At 48.9% G+C, this 20,412-nt stretch overlaps 1 protein-coding gene across 6 annotated transcripts in view; it reads right to left on the bottom strand.

The window, feature by feature from the left end:
- SNX29 (sorting nexin 29) overlaps window positions 1-20,412 on the bottom strand; it is a 438,387-nt gene that overhangs the window by 54,386 nt on the left and 363,589 nt on the right. For all 6 annotated transcript variants that reach the window (XM_059693199.1, XM_059693196.1, XM_059693200.1 and 3 more), the window contains one exon: window positions 18,726-18,866. In XM_059693199.1, coding sequence (XP_059549182.1) covers window positions 18,726-18,866 — 141 coding nt within the window. The remainder of the gene's footprint in view (window positions 1-18,725; window positions 18,867-20,412) is intronic.

Genomic DNA, 20,412 nt, shown 5'->3' with positions numbered 1-20,412 from the left:
CCCACACTCCCCCCACTGAGTGGCAGCCATGGGACACGGTGAGGGCCGCTCCCTCACGCAGGCTCAGCCCCAGGCGGGAGGGAAGGAGGACGGGGCTGGCGGGCGGCATGGGTGGCCAGAATGGGCGGAGTGGAGGCACGGCCAGGAGAGCCACAGGCCCTCGCTCGGCCCACAGTGGGGCCCAGGCCCTGTTCCAGGGCCTGAATGCCAGGCCCAGGCTGACCGCTGCCTGGAATGAGCTCATGGTTCATCATGTGCCTCCTCTACTCGATGGACAGTCCCAGGAAGGGGGAACTTTAGCTGTCTTGTTCACCCTACACTGCAGAGCTGAGCACAGTGGTCAGTGCTCACGAGCCCCCGCAAATATTTGTTGCAAGAACTAATAAATGTGGGGGTAGATTTAGGGCAGCGGTTCTCAACCTGTGGGTCGAGACCCCGTTGGCGGTCGAACGACCCTTTCACAGGGGTCGCCTAAGACCATCCTGCATATCAGATATTTACATTATGATTCATAACAGTAGCAACATTACAGTTATGAAGTAGCAACGAAAATAATTTTATGGTTGGGTCACAACATGAGGAACTGTATTTAAAGGGCCAGAAGGTTGAGAACCACTGATTTAGGGGAAGCGAGGCAGCCACCGGGAGAATGGCTTGGAGGCTGTTGCCAAGTCCAGACAAGAGATGGCAAAGACACCCACCAGGGAGTGGGAGGGAGAGAAGGCTGGCCTGTGGACCAGCTCCCTGGTCCCAAACCCTCTGGGCAGGGAGCAAAGGGCAGAAGGCCAGTAACAAGTGAGCAAAACAGGGAGCTGGTCCCTCCGGGACCCCATGTGTCACACGGGGCTCCGGAGGAGAGCAGCATCCGGCGGGGGCCTGTCCCACTGGGTGGCGTGCAGCGCTGAGGGAACCGTGGGTGTTTGTGAGATGTTTGCTTGGGCTCCTGGGGCTGCAGCTGAAACGGCACAAGAAGCGATGGGACTGAGAGAAGCCCGGCTCGGGGAGCCTGCCAGCTCTCTGTGACCGCTTAGGGGTCCTCGCTGCCGTGGCCTGCCGCCGTTCTGTGCGGCATCCCCACCACAGCATTTCTGTCCATTCGGTTTCCAGGTAGTAACAGAGAGCATGGGAGTGAGTCTTCACTTTCAAAAAAGCATTCAGGACTATTTTAATGGAAGTATTTTTTCCCCTCCAAAAAGATTAATTTTATTTTGAGCTTCAAGAAGATGAAGACACCATCATATTAAGAGTAACTATTTTTGAAACAGCAGAATGTTGTGAAGAAGATGACAAGCTATGGTTTCCAGGACAAGTGCTCAGGCCCCGACCCCTGCACTATTACAACTTTTGTGTCCAGCCCAGGGCATCTTTTCAACCACGTGCCCCTCTCCAAGGGGCCTCCCCAGGAGCCACCCTTCATGCGAGCTGCAGGTGGGCACAGGGACTGCATCCCCAGACTTCCTACTTCCATCTCAGAAAAACATGGTTTTCCTAAGATAAGTAGAAGGCCCTTCTTCAGGAGCAGCAAGCAGCTCAGTCCTGAGTAGAGACGGCAGCTTCGGAGTCAGCGGATTGAAAGCATGTCACTGGCTAAAGCATCTGGAACACTGATGAGGCCTCAGGAGCCGGCACGAAGGCCCTCTGGCTCTGAGAGTCCCTCCCACGCCCAGTTCTGATGAGACGGGCACAAAGGAAGACAAGATTTCCCAGCATCTGCAGTGGGATGGGAGCCACAAACCAGGTGTGGGCAGGGCGACGTGAGTGGGGGTGAGGCAGCCACGTCCGGTGCAGCCACAAGAAGGAACATGCTGGGAAACCCCCTTCCCTCCCCAGCAACGTGTGGAGGCCACACGTGGAGAAGGCAGAACCACTGGAAAGGAGGGTGGCCAAAGGCACCCGGGCTGCCTGGGGCTGTGGCATGAATGAGAAGTGCCTCCAGGGCTGACAGCTTTACACCACCGCCTGAGGGGCACTCGTGCTAATTCTGCTGCTGCACAGCCGCTCACTCAGTGCGGCTGCACGGGCAGGCCCTGTGCACGCAGCGTGCCTGAGGGAATGCACACGGCAGAGGGTGCAGCCCTGCCTGCAGGGGCGAGGCCAGCAGAGAGAGGAGACAAAAGCGGGGACAGGGACAGAGTGACCAGTGCTCTGCGGAGCGGGTGTGGGTGAACCTCGGAGGGAGGAGACTCCGCCTGGAAGGCGGTGCTGTTGAGGGTGAGGCCTGCAGGCTGAGAGGCAGGAAATACACAGGATAAACTCAACATGGGTTAAAGACCTCAATGTAAGACTGGAAACCACAAAAATCCCAGAAGGCTTTAATGGCAGTGGCGGCAGCATTATGTGCCACCATCTCAAACTGTCCTGAGTGTTGCCGTGCAATCAGTATGCATTCTGCACGCTGACGCCACAGGCTGAAATGGCAGGATGGGCGAAGGGCGGCAGAATCGCGGCAGAATGTTAGCACCAGCCAATGCGTGTTGAATGCCAGGAACTGAGTGCAGGCTCTTACGAGTATTACATCTAACCCTAGTAATATTCCAAAGATGAAGCTCGAAGAGGTAAGTACGGTGGCCCAAATCACACAGCGGAGGAGGGGCCGTGCCAGGAGAGGGCTGTCCCAGAGCCCACCTCCCTCCCTCTGCAGAGCCAGTGTGCCCAGGGAGGCCCTGGCAAGGCGGGCAAAGCTGGGAGGAGCAAGCCGGTTTCAAAGCCAAGACAGAGGAGGTGGGAGGCCTTTGTATCCCTCTCTAGGGCAAGTGGGCAGATGCACACACTCCAAAGCCACACCCACATGGCAATACCCAACCCCCTGTTCTCCCAGGGCCAGGGTGAAGGCGCAGGATGGACGAGACCCAGAACATTCCAGCACACCCTGGAAAAGGGGATGAGGGGTGCAGCCACAGTGCCAGCTCCTCCCGCTGTCCTGGGAAGCGGCAAATCTGCACTGTTAGGTTAAATCTCTCAGCTCTCAAATCAGTTGGCAGCTCATTTAAATGCTTAAACATCATGGTGCAGACCAAAGAAAATACATCTATAGGCCACCCAGAAGCAACAGAAACAGGCAGTTCATTAAAAAACTGGCCTCTGCAAGTGGCTCCCTCCACTGTGGAGTTTGAGCTGTGCTACTGAGAAGGTGTGAGGGCTCCCTGCTTCCGAAGCCACACACCGGCTAAGAAACAACCCAGACACCTGGGAAGGGGTGCTGCCCGCTCGCCCCAGGGCAGGGATGGCACTACTGCGCCATTCCCCGGGACTGCTGCCCGGATTGTAACTGCTGTCGACTGAATGCCCAGCACACCCACCCGCCCCTCAACGTTCAAATGTAGCATTTTACCTAAGCCTCAAAAACACGCTTCTCAGGGGAGGGTGGTAGGTCCACTTTACTGACAAGTTAACATGTCCACAGTCATACTAGAATGGGCAGAGCTGGAACGTCCAGGGCTAGGACTCGCTGCCCCACACTGCCCCTCGGTTTATAGGAGAACCTGACAAAACTTTCCTTCCATTCAAAAACCGTCATTGAGCCGCCCCCACGCTGGGGCTGGTGGGATGAGAGATGTGGAGGACAAGGAGCCCTACCTTTTAGGCCACTTGAGTTTAATGCAAACCTGACCCATTTTTATCTGCGATACTTCTGACACCAGTGGGTTTCTTTTGCACAACCATCATCAATTCCCCACCCTTTCAGGCACCAGCTTGGTACTTCTGACCTACTGGCTATAAACCAGAGGTCCCCATGACCCTTCTTTGGGTTCAGTAATTTGCTAGAATGGCTCATGGGACTCAGGAGAATGAACAGTGCTTCCGACTGTTAGACCAAGTTACCATGTGACCCAGCAAGTCCACTTCTGGGCGGAATGAAATGAAACCAAAGGGAAATGAAAACATTATGTCCACACAAAAACGTGCACACAAATGTCCACAGAAAACTATTTTATTAAACAGCCAAAAAAATGGACACAACCCAAATGTCTACCCATGGATTAATGGATAGACAAGTGTGGCATGTGCACACAATGGGAAAGTATTTGGCAATAGAAAGGAAGGAAGTACTGATGCAGGCTACAACACAGCATGGAAACATTATGATTTTGTGAAGTCACAAAAGATTATATAGTATATGATCCCACTTATATGAAATTTCCAGAATAGGCAAATCTACAAAAGGTAGAGTAAAGCTGTTTTAAAAAAGAAGAGAATGGGCACATAACGCAGGCAGGTCTGATCCCAGGATTTTTGCTGAAACTCCTGGGAAAAGGCGCTCTCTCCCCCCGGGGGTTGCTTTCCGACGGCACTGCCAGGGGCTCTCCCTGGAGAAAGCCTGTCTGAGATGAAGCCGGCACAGAGGAAGGCAGAGGAGAGAGGGGAGGAGAGGGGAGGGAGAGACCAGGTTCTGATGGGTCACAGGAGCCTGGGCCGGCTGTGCCAAAGCTCACTCCATTCCTGCTCTTCAATCACATCCATCACCCTCTGTGCCTGTCCATGTGGGAGGACTTCTCCTGAGTTCCTCACGGAAATTTTGACTCTTCTCTGGCATCCTCCACTCTGACTGTTCAGGTCACACCCTCCCTCCACTGGCTCCCCATCCTAGAGCCCCCCATTGCCCCAATACCCCAAAACTCTCCCAATGCACAGGCTTCTCTGAAAACCCTCTCTCCATGGCGGCAGCCTCCCTCAACCTCACCTGCCTCCTTTTAGCCAGACACACACCACCTTGCCGGCACCTGGAGCAGGGCTCCATACTCAGCTGCTTAAAAATAAACATGAGCTGTATTATTTCCAGCGAGTTTTCCCACCCTATTAATTATGTATCTACCACCTGCTTCACACAAAAAAGGAACTCGGCAGGGAGGACTACGGAAGAGTAAGGCAGCTGAAAAGTGTGGTGGTGGGAGTGGCCCCCACCAGGGCGTGGAGCTGTGGCCACATGTGGGGGAGAGGCCCTGGGAGGAGGGGGAGAGACCCTGGGAGGAAGGGGAGGGCCTGAGAGGAGGGGGAGGGTCCTGGGAGAGGGGAGGGCACTCGAGTTCGCCTAGGCTTTGGTGAAGCCTCCCACCCATCCCCCTATCAGAATGTGTTTTTAAATTCATAAACATAGGATTAGAAAGAAAAGCACTTCTACTGAAGCAGTTATCAAACCTGTGATGAAGCAGTGCCAGTGTTCCTTTGCAGAGGGATTAATGACAAGATCTCGTGTCATTTTAAGTAGTGGAGAGGTTTAAGGACACCTGGAACCACCTGCATCAACTGCCAGGTGAAATGAGAATACATACGACTGAGTTCCACTGGGGACAAAGTCACAGACACCACGGCTTCAGCTAGATATTACTTAAATGAAAGTTACTTCTTTTTCATTTTGATCACTTGCATTTACCCTCAGACCCCAAGATACGCACTCCTGGGCCAGACCAGGCTGAGCTCCCGGTGGGCCACTCTGAGTCCCTTTCCCACCTGTAACGGGCTGGGAAGCCGCCCTGCCCGCTGGGGGAAGGGGATGGGTGTGAGGAGTAAGGATGGTGTCCAAAGGCAATCTGGCCACGACCCAGGAAAGGGCCTTGGAGTCACCACTAGCAGCTCCGAGTGCTCCCTGGGCTGGGCCACGTTCCCAGCCTGGTCACCTTTCCTCACTTAACCCTGCAGCAGCTCAAGAGGGAGAGGCCAATGTCTCTACCGTGAGGATGCACTGGTGTCAGGGCTCAAGCCCAAGTCCATGGGCCTTCCTCCTCTGCCTCGCACGCCACCTCCGGAGTCCGGGGAGATAACCGCGGGGGGGGGGGGGTGCGGTGAAGAAAAGCTGAGCCAGACTCAACTTGGAGCTGGAGGCCTTGGAACATGTGTCTGCCCGGCTCCGAGGCAGTCGTAAGCCCGGAGATGAAGCAGCCCACGTTTTCCCAAGAACTAGAACATTTCCATCCCAACGAGATGGAAGCCCTGAGGCGGGAAGGGGGGAGGGCCCTGACCACTCAGTATCCACGTGCCGCCCGCAGGCTGCACTGTCCTGCCACCACTGCCTTTGCCTGGAACTACTTGCTGAGTCGTTTCCAGCTGCTCCTCAGTCTCGTGTTTCAGTATAAATGTCTCTGTCTGGACCCTTTATTATTTTTTATTTCATTTGTTTGAAGCTTGAAAAACTATTTATTAAAGTAATTTTTTATTTTTTAAAATTTATCTTTATTGTTGAAAGTATTACAGATGCCCCCTGTTTCCCCCACTGACACCCTCCACCCGCTCCCCCAGGCCTTCACCACACTATTGCCTGCCTGGACCCTTTAAAACGGCTCCCCACACCGCCCCTACATGCAAACGTGGCACCACTCGGAGATACCTTTACTTAAGGGCTTATTTGTTTATGTCCGTCCCCGCTAAACTACAAGTTCCTCAAGGGCAGGAACACACCAGTCCTTGTACACTGTTTTAAATGAGTGCATATCACAGAGGAGGAAGACAGAGCTGCGGGGCCCAGGCCCATCTGTTGCAGGTTGGGAGGTGACACCGAGCACAGGCACATCCTGACTTGCCGATTTCACACACACTGGCTCTGCCCACCGGCAGGTGTGGCTCAGAACCTGACCAGCTGACCCCCTGAGCAGCAATATCCCCCTTGGAGGGAAACAGAGTGAATAGGACAGGAAGGAGATGGGGGCAGAGCCCTGTTTGAAGGGTCGAGTCAGATATGAACATAAAAATAACATGGAATAGGGCTTTTCAAACTTCCATGTGTATACAACGCACCTGGGAAACCTGTTAATTGTGCGAATTCTGATTCAGTAGGACTGAGGTGGGCCTGAGATTTGGCATTTCTAACAAGCTCTGAGTGAGGCGGATGCCACCAGTCCACAGACCGCATGTTAAGTGGCAAGATCTTTATTTTAGAAAGGACAGATAAGAGAAAGAAGTTTAAGTTATTTGAGGTCCTATTTGATCTCTAGTCTCAAGCCAGATTTTGGCTGGAAAGTCTGGTACCAATTCATGGAAACATTTGCCACTGTTTTCACTCCTCTGCACAACAGCACAAGGCCGAGAGCAAACAGGCCTGCTGAGGTCATTTAGGAGACGCGCCACCCCTGGCTCTCTGAATACCCCACCACGTGACCCCAGGCATCGGATTTCCCCTCCTGGGACTTGGTCAGCGGCCCCCAGTCCTTGGTCTGTGGACCAGCTGTGCCAGCGTTATCCAAGAATCTTTCAAAACTGTAGATCCCAGGGCTTCCCCTAGAGATTCTAAGCCATTAGGTCTGGGCTGCAGTTGAGCACCTGAGAGGGTTGGTTATTCCCAGAAAGGAAGGCGGAACTGTCCGTGGTGCTGACCAGTGCTGTGCCTTGTGGCCTAGGTACAGATTTAGGGGATGCCTGGGAGGCAGTCAATTACCACTTTGAGACTCTGGAAAAGACGCAGGGACATTTGCCACTTGGGTACCAGCACCGTTGGCACATCCATCTGCAGTGTGGCTGTGAAGCCTAACCCGCTGGAAAAGGGAAAAGTTGTGTCCAATTATTTCCAAAATCAATACAGTCAAGGCATTTTCAATTGTCACCAAAGCAATGGTGGGAGGTATGAGGACAGCCCCACACCTGTCTGAACACTAACAGTATTACTGCCGAGAAAGCCCCAAAAAGCAAAACCGCCCCTTACCTAGTGCTCCAGTTTGTAAAACTCCAGTGTGGGCTTCCCGCGGCACCCCCCTCCGTAGAAGGGAGGAATGAACAGAGAGCGAGGGGGGAGATAAAAGGTGGAAATGAGGATTAAGCATTTAATCCAGAATGCCAGGTCTGCTGGGCTGGCTCATTTTTTTATTTTCCCTCAAGATTTATGTACCTGTCCAAACCGAACTACAGATCCATTTCCCAGCTCACAGAGGCACATAGAACATCAAGCAGTGCAGGTCAAGTCCAAACAATAGTTCACTGCTAGATGGAAACCTACTAAACTCTCTAGTTTAACCCTTGTCTTTCAAAGGAAGCTAAATAATTTTACTTTGGTTGGCGGCAGTGGGAATATATACATATATATTTTAAGTTTTCAGGTTGAAGAAATTCCATACTGTTTAGTTCATAACTAACCCCTCCTATGACCTGGACAACCTTCCCAGGACAGTTCTAGAGTGAAATCTCTTATCTGGCTAATGCTGTTCAGAGTTATTAAAAATTACCTCCATACTTGTTGAAGTGTATACCATCTGTCCCACCCCACTTTAAGCCCTATGTGAACAGGACTTATCTGTTTAGCTCCCTGCTGTATTCTCAGGGGCTAGCACATAGCCAAGGAAATTTCCTTGAATAAATGGATGTGTGAGTAAATGATGTTCCTCTTGATATGTTTGTAGCCCTCTGGGCATTTCTCTGGGCTGGCTTCTCCTACTGCCATTCACCCTTCACACTGCTTCCTGAGGGAACTTTTTAAAAAAGTGCAAAACCACTTTTTAAGTAAGTCTTTATTGTTGAAAGTATTACATATGTCCCTCTTTTTCCCCCATTGACTCCCTCCAACACTCCCGCCCCCTTCCCACCCCAGGCCTTCAGCATCCTATTATCTGTGTCCATGGGTTAATGCAAAACCATTTTTTAAAAACCATGCCATTTTCTTTGCTTTCAGGATAAAGTCCAAATTCCTCAGCTAAGTATGCAAGGTGACTGTCCCTGCCTGGCTCTTCTGAGTCCGCTCCTCACATGCCACATGACCCACTGTGTGCAGTGCATGGCGCTGGCTCAGGAGGCAATTTAGAAATAGCTGGGAAAGTTGGGGCCAGGCATGCCCATCAGCCACTGACCTCATTCATTGGGACACAACCTAGAGAAATGAGGTATCAAATGTGTGCCAGGCGATGTGTCTAGGGTGCTCGCTGCAACACTTTGAATAGGGAAAATTAGTAAACAACCTAGCTGCCCATCAAGGGACAACAAATACAACACTAAATATTTATACAACTGTTATCAGTAACACGGCAGTTGAAGTTAATGAAGTACAAGGCCATGCATACAAATATACAAACCTCAGAAAGGCAACACTGGTGAAAAATACAGGTGTGAAAAAATACCTGATATCATCTATGTGAAGTTAAAAAAAATCCCTCTCATAATCATATGCAATGAAAGTACAAAACCAGACAGGAAGGACGCACCGCACTCCACAGGATGGCTCCGTCTGGGAGGAAGACAGCGACGACCCGCTGAATCTGGCATGTTTAATTCTGAACACTAACCTTTACTAAACCAGACAACGATACATGTGTGTTCATTATATTTTTCTGCATATTTTGGGGCACTTTTGAAATATTTTACAATCAAATTTTAAGAACTTAGAAGCAAATATGACACAATGTGAATAATGCTAGGTAATGGGAATCTGCTTATTATCTTTATTCTTTGTACTTCCCTTCCTCTAAAAAAGCGCCACTGTAACGCACACATCACTGGATAACCACGTGGGAAACTCTTCAGCAGAACCTACCAAAGGGAACACAGCCTGTGACCGAGCAATTCCATTCCTAGCATAAACCCACAGAAGCCAGGCTTACAGCCACCAGAAAACACAGACAAGGATGTTAATCACAGCACAACATGTAACTAAGCCAAACCGGGAGCCACCCAAACATCCATCAAGAGTAAAGATATAAAAAATTGTGGTATATTCATACAATGGAATACTGCACAGCAATAGGAACAATTGCCACTTGCAACAACATGGATGATTCTCCCAGATGTGATGTTGAGAGACACAAAGGCATACATGCTATGTGACCCCATTTGTGTCAAGTCCTAAAGCAGGCAAACTCACCTGTGGACTAGATATCAGGACAGGGGAGCCCTAGGGGGGAGAGAGTGATGAGAGGAGGCTGGAGCTCTGCCAATGGCCTGCTTCTGGGGCTCCGTGCTATTTGTGTAGCTGTGTTCATTTTGTGAAAATCCATCAAGCTGTGCACTAAATACTAAAGACATGCTGTACATGGATTTAAAAATATAACCAAACAAGGGGGGGAGAGATAAAACCCACCACCCAAACGAGAGAAATGAAGGGAAGAAGAGAGTAGCAGGCATATATGAAAGTTACCACAAATGACAAAAGAATAGAGACCCAATTAGGAGGCGTCTCTATTGACCTGTTACTTAAGCTAGCACCGGAGGGTTCCGGATATGTCAGGCCATGCTCCACAGCTACCTTATAGCATCTCACTGGATTGTCACAAGAGCCCGTGATGTCAGCGCCCGCGCCCCAGGTGGCAGCTGGGACGACAGCATCGCAGAGGCTGGGGGACTTGTCGGAGGTCACACAGCCAGTGCTGCAGCGACAGGACCTGAGGTGAGGCCAGTGAGATGCCTCTGGGCCCAAACGCTTAACCTCTGGGCCTCTGGCAACAGAGAAGCTACACTGCATGGCTCCCAGAAACGTGTGGGAACCACGAAGCTGCAGGGAAGATCAGGGGGAGGGGACCGCTTCCTCCATACACGAGGGGGTCTGCACCCCAGAGACCTGGTCATAGGAAAGCAACTAAAAGGGCGGCAGCCTGAGACACTGAAGATGTATTCTTCTAGCTTGCTTAGATGAACCAAGATTGCAATACACAATTCTCAATATTAATGGGAGCACTAAAGGGGAAGGTAGCAATTATTCTCAGTTATTTAAGGAGAGAGTAAGAGCTGAGAAGGACTCTTCCGGGTGGTGATTTTAATCAGCTGTCCAAAAGCAAGAGGGGAAAACAGACGTAATGTTAAGTATATTCAGAAGGCCTTCAGAGCTAGGAGAGATGAAATAATGACATACAAGCAACTCAACAGCTCAGAAATATTTTGGACAACACTTGATGCCCAGCAGAGAGTCAAGTGTCTTATAATTCATGTCAATTTCCAGCCGATGGGTTCAACACTGCTTCACTGGAGGCCTCCTGCTCAGCCTGAGATGCGGGAAGCAGGGGAACGGGCCAGTTCTGGTTGGTGAATCGGGAAAGCCAGATCCCAGCTGTGTCAAAGAACTCGTCCTTGTCACCAGGCATGGCTAATGCACAGCTTTTGTAGAACCTCCTGCAAATGGTCGCAATGTTGTCGGTATCCACTGTGTAGGTAAGGCCCATGAGCAATTACTGAACAAGTTAAAGTAATGAAGGGAACTGGGAAGGGTGGAATTGGTACACTGATGCACACAGCAATGTCTATGTAGCTTGAATTCATTTGTTCATCAAACACGTTTTACTTGGCACCTACTATGTGCCAGGCACTGTGTGAGATGCTGAAAAGACAAAGACTCAACAGGCCTGGTCTTGCTCTCTAACTGAAGGGAAAATGGGGGAGAGAGAACTGTGTATCAAGCAGCCAAGAGAGTACGAGAAAGGAACCTGGAGGAAGGACAGCTAACACTCTGCGTTAAGGGAAGGCTGCCTGGAGGAGGTGGGGCCTGAAGGTCTGTGACCCAAGACCAAGAGGCCTCCCTGTGCTCCACACAGAAACACTCAGGATGGGAGCAGAGCAGCAGAGACACTTCCAGGTGCTGGCCCCGGGTTATTTTTTTATAAAATGACTGATTTTTTTATTGGATATTAACTTGATATTGTAAAAAAGTCCTCCTGAGAAGGCCCCACGCATTAAATACAGATACACACGGATGCATGCACACACATTCCAGGCCCGAGGCGCGTCACTGTCTCTCTCCCGGGATGATTTTTCTGGCAAGATGACTTTAGCAACTGCTCTCCTGGCAAATATCTTACAGGCTTTTACCATATTAAAGAGAAACACAAATGTGCGATCTATAATGAGCCCGATTTCTCTCTCCTCCTTGCTTAATACATTAAGTACCATTTACACAGTGGTTGGCAGAGTGTCAGATGAGGAACAAGCTTGGGTTTCTGGCTTCCTTCAGTTGGAGCTCTGTTCTCTCCCGACTTCCTCTCTGGAAAACCTTCATCTTCAGGGGATGGTGTCTGAGCTCCCCATGTCTCCTTTCCAAGCAGGAGAGCGGGGGTCTGGCACCATCTTCTGGGTCCTCTTCTATATGAGGGTGTTTCTGGCAGAATCCCATATGGAAACGTGTAGTCATGTGTGACTTGCTGCGTTACCAGTCCCCAGACTTGGATGTGGACTATGGGGCTTCTCAACCAAGGACAGACGCCGAGGTGGGTTAGCACCAGTCTTACTCACTTCCTCATACAAGCTGCGGGATCTTGGGCAGGATGCTCACAGCCTCCGTGCCCGGTTTGCTCTCTCTGAGACATTTTATATGGGGCTTGACAAGAATCGCCTGATGAGAAACGAATACAGAGCCTCCGGAGTGTGTGACAGGCTGGGCACATGATTCTGCACACAGAAATGCAGGGTGTGAGGGTTCTGGATGGACCCATGTCAGGCTTGTCCACTGCCCGGGCTTGGTGTCCCAGCATCCTTTAACACTAGATTGCCCAAGGAAGTCATTTTGACTGCTTTTTAATTTCAATTAGAAAGACAATTATGTATATAAGGACACAATGTTTTAGAATTTTGTGACTTTTTGTACAACATATAAATGCGTTTATTAATAATTGTAGTTACCTCCCCCTCCTTCATTTCCGGTATATATATATGTGTTATACCTATATTGCCCAAAAGCAGTCATTTTGACTGCTTGGGAAATTTTAAATAATCAAATGACTCTTATTATTGAATTGAGTAAATTTCTTATATGACCAGTTCAGCTCTGTATTGAAATAACAGTTTTCATTTTTTTTCGATTACCATCACATGATAACATACAAGTACATGATAAATTGTCGACACTTGATAAGTTGCAGTTGCTCAATAAGCTAAACTAGTACTTGTTATTCGAATCTTTATGCAGTGATACTTGTTCTAATAAGTTGTTTATTTTATTTCTTTTGCGCCCTAAATTCATGAAAGAAATGTCGAATAGAAGTGAGTTATTGGAAAAGCCAAGGAACATAAGTGAAGAGTGCTCCGATATTATTCTTTCACAATGCAGTCATTTTGACTGCTTTTGGGCAATATAGGTATATATTAAATTTCAGTCTTTCTAGTGTTAAGGACATGCTCCATCTCATTACTAGCCCATCCCTGGTATATAGAAGGGGAAACTGAGGCACACAGAGATCAAATAACTTGCTCAAGGCTACAGAGCGAGTGAAGCAGTAGGAACCTTCCTTTCTTTCCTTTTCTGTTTTTAATCTCAGAGTTGACAAAATCCTGCTAATGAACAAATGCATAAATGAATGAATGCTTAGGTTTACGAGGGAACTTTATAGGCCTACAGATTGATGGGATTTGGGTGGAGGGAGGCTGCAGCTCCCAGCTCTGAACATGGTCCCTGAGAGAGTAGGTGGTGTGAGAGGGGTGGATGGTTCAATAGAAGGAGTAAACACGTGCATGGCCTAGCAAGGCAAAAGCAATGCTTTGGTAAAGACAGACCCTGAATCCACAAACTATGCAATGTGCTAATTTGATTAAAAAAGTTCAAACAGGTTGAGATCACATTTTACTTCTGTAATTGGCATCACTGGGGAAATAACTAGAAATTCAGGCTAGAAAGATACTCATCTGATGAATTTAAAAAGGCTAACCTATGTTTAACATGCCCTTGGGTACCGTCTAGGGCTGTGGATTCTGGAGTGACTCACTGAATGGGTCCAAGGCTTAGAGTAACAAGGTATCTATAACTCAGTCTCCAAAGATAGCATGTGGACATGCCTTAATGGTCCAAGTGCAAGTGCATCACTCTTGAAGTTACTCAATCAAAGGAAAGATTCTGACCTGGTAGGTTTTCCTGGTCCAACTTAGAATAGAAGCTCTTTAGAAAACCTGCCCCTGGGATATCAAAGCAGGTATCCCAAGCTACTGGGCCCGCTGGGGAGCACACGCTAGGTCTCTTAGCAGAGTTCAGGCAGCCTCCGCTGGGCGCTGAAGTCCTGCATTCTGACTCAGTCTGCACTTGGGAATCAGTTGGACCCTCAGACCTGTGCTGGGCAGCAGCCACTGTGTACTTAAAGGAAGCGGGTATGTCGTAGATGAATGCTGGGGAAGAGAGCATCAAAGCACAATCATGGCACGACCAGCCAATCACAGGCTAAGGGGCTGCACAGGTTGCTGCAGGCGGCAGAGGCCCCAGAGCTGTCAGGTTCCTGGGCAGCAGAGGAAACTGGCAGCTCCCCCACGCCCCCCACCCACCAGGAGCAGGACCACAGACCTCGCTGAGAACCCGCTTCAGCCTTAGTACTACCCGTCCTCACTGGCCAGCCCAGCAAGATGGTGCCTCTCCTTCCCAACCTCGTTTATTTGTGAACAGAGCTGCACTGAAGGGAGGGGAAGGTGCGGGGAGGCGCTGCCCTATTGGCACTGATTTCACAGGAAGAAATCCACAGCTGCTCACAGTCAGTCCCAAAATTAACAACGCCCTTGAGAAGCTGAGGCGGGGATGAGCATGACCCACCTCAGGGGACACCCACCCGCAGTCCCTGTTTCTGGCCCAGGACAGACTGCTTCAGGCTCGTCCTAAATTCCTTAGTTCCAGCCAGGCTGCGGCCCACTAACCTGAGGCCGGCCCCCAGGGTCCTTAGGATTGGTGGGGCTCTTGGTAGGGTTGCTTTGCCTAACTACTGGCTTGAGGAGCTACAAGGTAGGGAGGGAGTCACTTCGGGAAAGCATTCAGCAATGTGTGCCCCCAGCGAGGGCCACCTCCTAACCCAGAACCTGTGAGGACTTTAACCTAGGAAGCAAACGGGACTGTGCAGGTGGATGAAGTTCAGGATCGTCAGATAGGAGTTGACCATAATTCTCTGGGTGATCCACAGGGTCCTCAGAAGAGGACGAGGGCCAGAGTCCGAGAAGGGGACGTGACCATGCTGGCGAGGCAGAGGCAGAGGCCCGCCATGTGACTGCCGCCGTGGCAACACAGGAGGCCGCAGCTAAGCAACGTAGGGGCCTCCAGAAGGCAGTTCTGTCGACCCCTTGATTTGAGCTGCGTGAGACCAATTTTGGACCTCTGACCGCCAGAACTCTGAGGTAATAAATCTGTGTTGTTTTGGACCATACCTGTGTGGCCATGTGTGCAGCAACCACAGGAAGTGACCACACAATGCAGGACATTTCACCATGTGAGCGGCCCAGGGCAGCCTGGAACTAATTTCCCTCAGCCAGCTGCAGACAGGCCAGCCCTGAAGGAGGGTCACGGGAGGGCTGCTTCCGGGCAATGCTTTCTGCAAGCGAGAACGTCTCCTAATGATAACAGGATGGCCAGGCAGGGTTTTGTTTTATGACATTTTAAGACATTCTGGATGGGTCCCAAGATTTGTATGAGCCTACGAGTCATTAGATTAAATCAGCATATAATTCCCTCCCCTCTTTTCATAAGAATTATTGTACCCCTTGCTATGAAGAAGCATGGAATTTTTAAGTCTTCCATTTTTATGGGCTCAACTCCACTTTTCTTCAACAGAAAAAAATGGAATGACAGATTAATTTTGGGCTTGAGATAAACTGCTCTATAACTTTTTAAATTAAGATAGAACAGGACCTTACGTGATCAGATTTGTAATCTAGTTTAAACAACGAAGTCTATGAATATGTAAACATAACAGTCAGTAACGGCTTTCCCTATGGAACTTCCAAGTGTTGGGAGTGGCTACGGAAGCCTTGCTCTGGTTTTCTAAGACAGAGTTGGAGGAAATCCTGAGAAATGCACATTAAACCCGCAGTAAGATATCACCTCAGACCTGTCAGAATGGCTGTCATCAGCAAATCAACAAACAAGTGTTGGAGAAGATGTAGAGAAAGGGAGCCCTCATGCACTGTCGGTGGGATTGCAAATTGGCACAGACACTATAGAAAACAGTACGGAAGTTGCAATATAGAAAGTCACACATGAAACCAATATGTTCATGTTGACCAGTATCACCTCAATCAATTTAACAAATACAATTTAAAAAAAGAAAACAGTATGGAGATTCCTCAAAAAATTAGACATAGAATGACCATATGACCCAGCAATCCCACATCAGGGTATTTATCTGAAGAAAGCCAAAAGACTAATTCAAGAAGATACATGCACCCCTATGTTCATTGCAGCATTGTTTACAATAGCCAAGATATGGAAGTGACCTAACTGTCCATGGCACCTCGAATTCCCAAGCTCATTTATTTGTAAACAGAGCTGCACTGAAGGGAGGGGAACGGATAAAGAAAATGTACATATATACAATTCTACTATTCAGATATAAATAAGAATGAAATCTTGCCATTTGTGACAACATGGATAGACCTAGAGGTTATTACACTAAGTGAAATAAGTCAGACAAAGACAAACACCATATAATTTCACTTATACGTGTAATTAAAATAAATGACACACAAAACAGAAACAAACTCACTGACACGGAGAACAGACTGATGCTTGCCATGAGAAGGGGTAGGGGGACGAGGTTAAGATGTACAAATTGGCAAATGTTACAAAAACAGTCATAGGGATGCAAAGTACGGCGTAGGGATATAGTTCATAATGTTGCAATAACCATGTATGGTGCCAGGTGAGTACTAGACTTATCAGGGCAACCACTTTGTAAGTTATGTTAAATGTCTAACCACGATGATATACACCTGAAAGTAATATAATATTGAGTATCAACTGTAAGTGGAAAGAATTTTAATTGCAAAAAAATAAAAAGGAAGAAAATCTTAGCAAGCCACTTCTTCAAGAGAGAAACTAGGAAATCGGTCGCATGTGGAATCTGCCACAGGGCTTGGTCAGGACAAGACGGCTCATGGTTCTCACACATCCTTGAGAATCAGCCCCACCCAGATGTCTGGGTCTCAGCTCAGAGCTCGTGTTTCTGTAGGTCTGGATGGAGCCTGATAATCTGTATTTCTAACAAGCTCCCAGGCGATGCTTTCCTTACTCTAGAACCACGGTGGTGGAGGAACCCCTCTTACACAGGGCCCAGTTTCTCACAGGCCCTGAGAAGAGTCGTGACCTTTCCTCGTCTGAGTGAACTATCCTGACAAGCTAGTGAATACACTGTGATTGCTGAAGCATCTCCATCGCCTATTTGACTCCCAGGCCTGGCTGCATGTTGGAATTACAGAGAGAGCTTTGAAACCCCTCAGGACCCAGGCCTCCCTCCAGATGAATTAAATCAGAATGGACTGGGGGATGAGCGAATCTCAGTACTTTAAAAAAATCTTTTTTAAAAATTGATATTTAGAGAGAGGGAAGGAGAGAGAGAACATCGATGTGAGAGAGAAACATTGATTGGCGACCTTCCCAAACATCCCAACCAGGAATCAAACCCACCCCCTCACCCCATGCTCCAACCAACTGAGCCACCCAGTCAGGGTAAGTCTCAGTAGTTTTTAAAACTCCCCAAGTGCAGCCAAGATGGGGAACTGCCGCTCTAAGCAAACATGAGGGATGGCAACGGACCAGAACAGACATTCAGCAGGGCCTCACGCTAAGCCCGGGCCTGTCCTCGCAAGTGCTGGGCTCTTGCCTCCTGCACCGGGACACGTGATCGGTGCTCAATAAACTCACTGAGTGAATGACAACTAACCGAACAGCAAACCTGAAGAGGACTAGCACCTCCCTTCTCCAGGGTACCTGGGGGAGAAACAAATTATGCCCTTACAAATTGTTAAGCCTCATGAGGGCAGTGGCCCTATAATAAAAGAAGCTCTTTTGAGAAGGCTCTGCTTAGGAAGTAGCACCACATTCCTAAGTCCAAATACATATCATAACTACCATGGGCAAGAACTGGGAAACATTTCCTTCGTCCAGAATAGGGGTAGACAAACTATGACCCACAGGCCAAATCCAGCTGCCACCTATTCTTATAAATAAAGTTTTATTGGCACACAGACACACCCAGTTGTGTCCACACTGTGGCTGCTTTCACACTACAAGGGCAGAGTTGAGTATTTTCAGCTGAAAGGGTGTGGTTTGCAAAGCCAGACATATTTACTCTCTGGTCCTTTAGAGAACAAGTTTGCCAACCCCGTCCCTAGAGACATGAGGACGTATACAAACAAAACATAATGTGATTGTCTTTAGGTGGTGAAGTTATGGGTGACTATTTTCTTTCTTTTTTTTTTCTTCTTCTACTAGCCAGCTTTGGAGTTGTATGTTTATAAGAGCATGTGAGATAGAGTATGTGGTGAAACGGCATAACCAGTAAGGCTTCCAGGGATTATCAAGCAGACAGTAAGCCTAACCCCCAAAGGGTTTATGGCTTAAAACCAGCAGAAGACCAACTCGATCCAACATGGAGACTAATTTCACCTTGAGGTGACCCCGAGCCTCATATACACTCATTGTAACGTGTCAGCGTCCTAAACGACACACCCTGGGCACCATGATCAGAAGGGAAAGCCCAGGTGAGGACCCAAAATGGCTGATGGGCTCTTCCGAGAAATCCTCACCCCTTTTCCAGAAAAATCTTGAATATCCCTCCCCTTTACTGAATGCCCTACCCCTCCATTCAATGAGCCCCAATAAAAGAAGTAAATCGCACTAGGGGTTTACTCCGCCTGTGGAGCAGCCACTCTGTGTCACTGCTGCACTAACACCCCCTTTCCCTCTCCGCTGGCTCCCATTTGAAGTCCTCCCTGCATGAAGCCAAGAGCCCACAGTGGGTCACACACCTTCGGGTCCCTGGGCCCCAGAGCCCCTGCATCACATGTGTGTTTAAATCATAAACGGAAGGAAAAGAAAGTCTGCCTCAATGTGGGCACCGGTGCGAGCTGCCTGGCTCCCCATGGGACGGTACCTTGTTTCCAATGGCCTTTTTGGGTGGGAAGTTGTAGGCTCTCACTTGCGGGTATTTGTTCTGTAACTTGTGGTGCAGACTCCTGAACTCCGTGTACCGCCGATAGACATTCCACTCATCATCCTTTATCCGGATGTAGACCTGCCAAGAGAAGGAAAGAAGAACATTGAGACCATCCTTAAAAGTTCATTGCAATGGGTGGGCGTTGGGCAGTGCTCACCCACATCTGTGCAGGGGCCACATCTGCCTCCCGGGCCACTGCTGCCCAGCGCTGGCACAGAGCAGGGACTCAGTACTACTGAGTGAACACGTGGGGATATGAAAGATGAATCAGGAAGGTTATGGGAACAACACACTGTATATCATTTCCCCAGTTAATCTCAGCGATGCGTTACTCGTATTTCTGTCACATGCATACTGCAGCAGTGATAAGTTTCTGGGAGAGTCTATTTCTCCTCTCTGGCTATGCATGTCCTCATCTGTACACGGAGCTAACAGTACCTCCTCCCAAGGTTGCATGGACAGCATTCAGGTACAGAAGCTTAACAGCTGTGCCTGGGACCACGCAGACCACCAATCTATCTGGGGAAAGAGGGAGGGGCAGAGATGAGCCCGGCCGGATGGAAGGTCATGTTCAGATGGGTAAGCCCAACAGGGACACAAAACATCATTATTTTAATCAAGCTGTAACGCCCAAGAGAGGCCGTCTCATCAGCTTTTCACAGGCCTAACACCCTCCAGGGACACACAGCAACTGCCCTGTGAGGGCAAACAGAAGTGGGAGAGGGATCAGTGCATTTAAAAAAATTGTATGAGTTAAGGAGAGCCCAGAAAGTAAAGTCTGGAGGACATATGGCTAATGTAATTTGCAATCAGCAAATGTCAATATACATCCTAAGACCTCTTTAACCATAAAAATAGGCATCTCAACGGGATGATAAATTCTGCCTCCACATGAAAACCACCAGCATCCCCGATGCTGACATCATGTACTTGCAGTTTGGTTAGGCGACTATCAGGGTCTCTCACAATATTTGAACAAGACAGAGAAAGGAGGACTTAAACCAAAGAATTGCAAATAATGAATAGAAGTTTCCAGGGGAATTAGATGGAGAAACAGAGAGGCCTATCGAGTTTATTAGAAGCCTCCAAGCTAAGAGAGACAGTAAATACACTGGATGACAGATATCAAGTGACCTCATCTGGCCTGAAGGATGAGTCTAATCCAACGTGATGAAATTCACAAAGTTCAATGTCAGGACCTGCCATAAAATCCAAAAAACTAACATGGTAAGTATAAGGTAGGGGAGAGAGAGCACCCAGCAGTAGCCTGAGGGACAAAGACTTACAGGTCTCAGTAAATTCAGACTAAGTGAATAATGTGGGAGAGCCATTAAAAATGACAAAGCTGGTTGGGCTCAGTGGATAGAGCGTCGGCCTATGGACTGAAGTCCTGGGTTTGATTCCGGTCAAAGGGCACATGCCCAGGTTGTGGGCTCGATCCCCAGTAGGGGACATGCAGGAGGCAGCTGATCAGTGATTCTCTCTCATCATTGATGTTTCTAGCTCTCTCTCCCTCTCCCTTCCTCTCTGAAATCAATAAAAATATATTATATATATTTTAAAAAGCCCATGTAGCCCTGGTCGGTATTGCCCAGTGGTTAGAGCATTGGCCCACAGACAGAAG

The sequence above is a fragment of the Myotis daubentonii genome, chromosome 4 (assembly GCF_963259705.1).
Source record: "Myotis daubentonii chromosome 4, mMyoDau2.1, whole genome shotgun sequence".
In the NCBI taxonomy this organism is placed as follows: domain Eukaryota; kingdom Metazoa; phylum Chordata; class Mammalia; order Chiroptera; family Vespertilionidae; genus Myotis; species Myotis daubentonii.
Note: the sequence above shows the minus strand (reverse complement) of the source record. Positions and strands in the feature narration are given on the sequence as shown.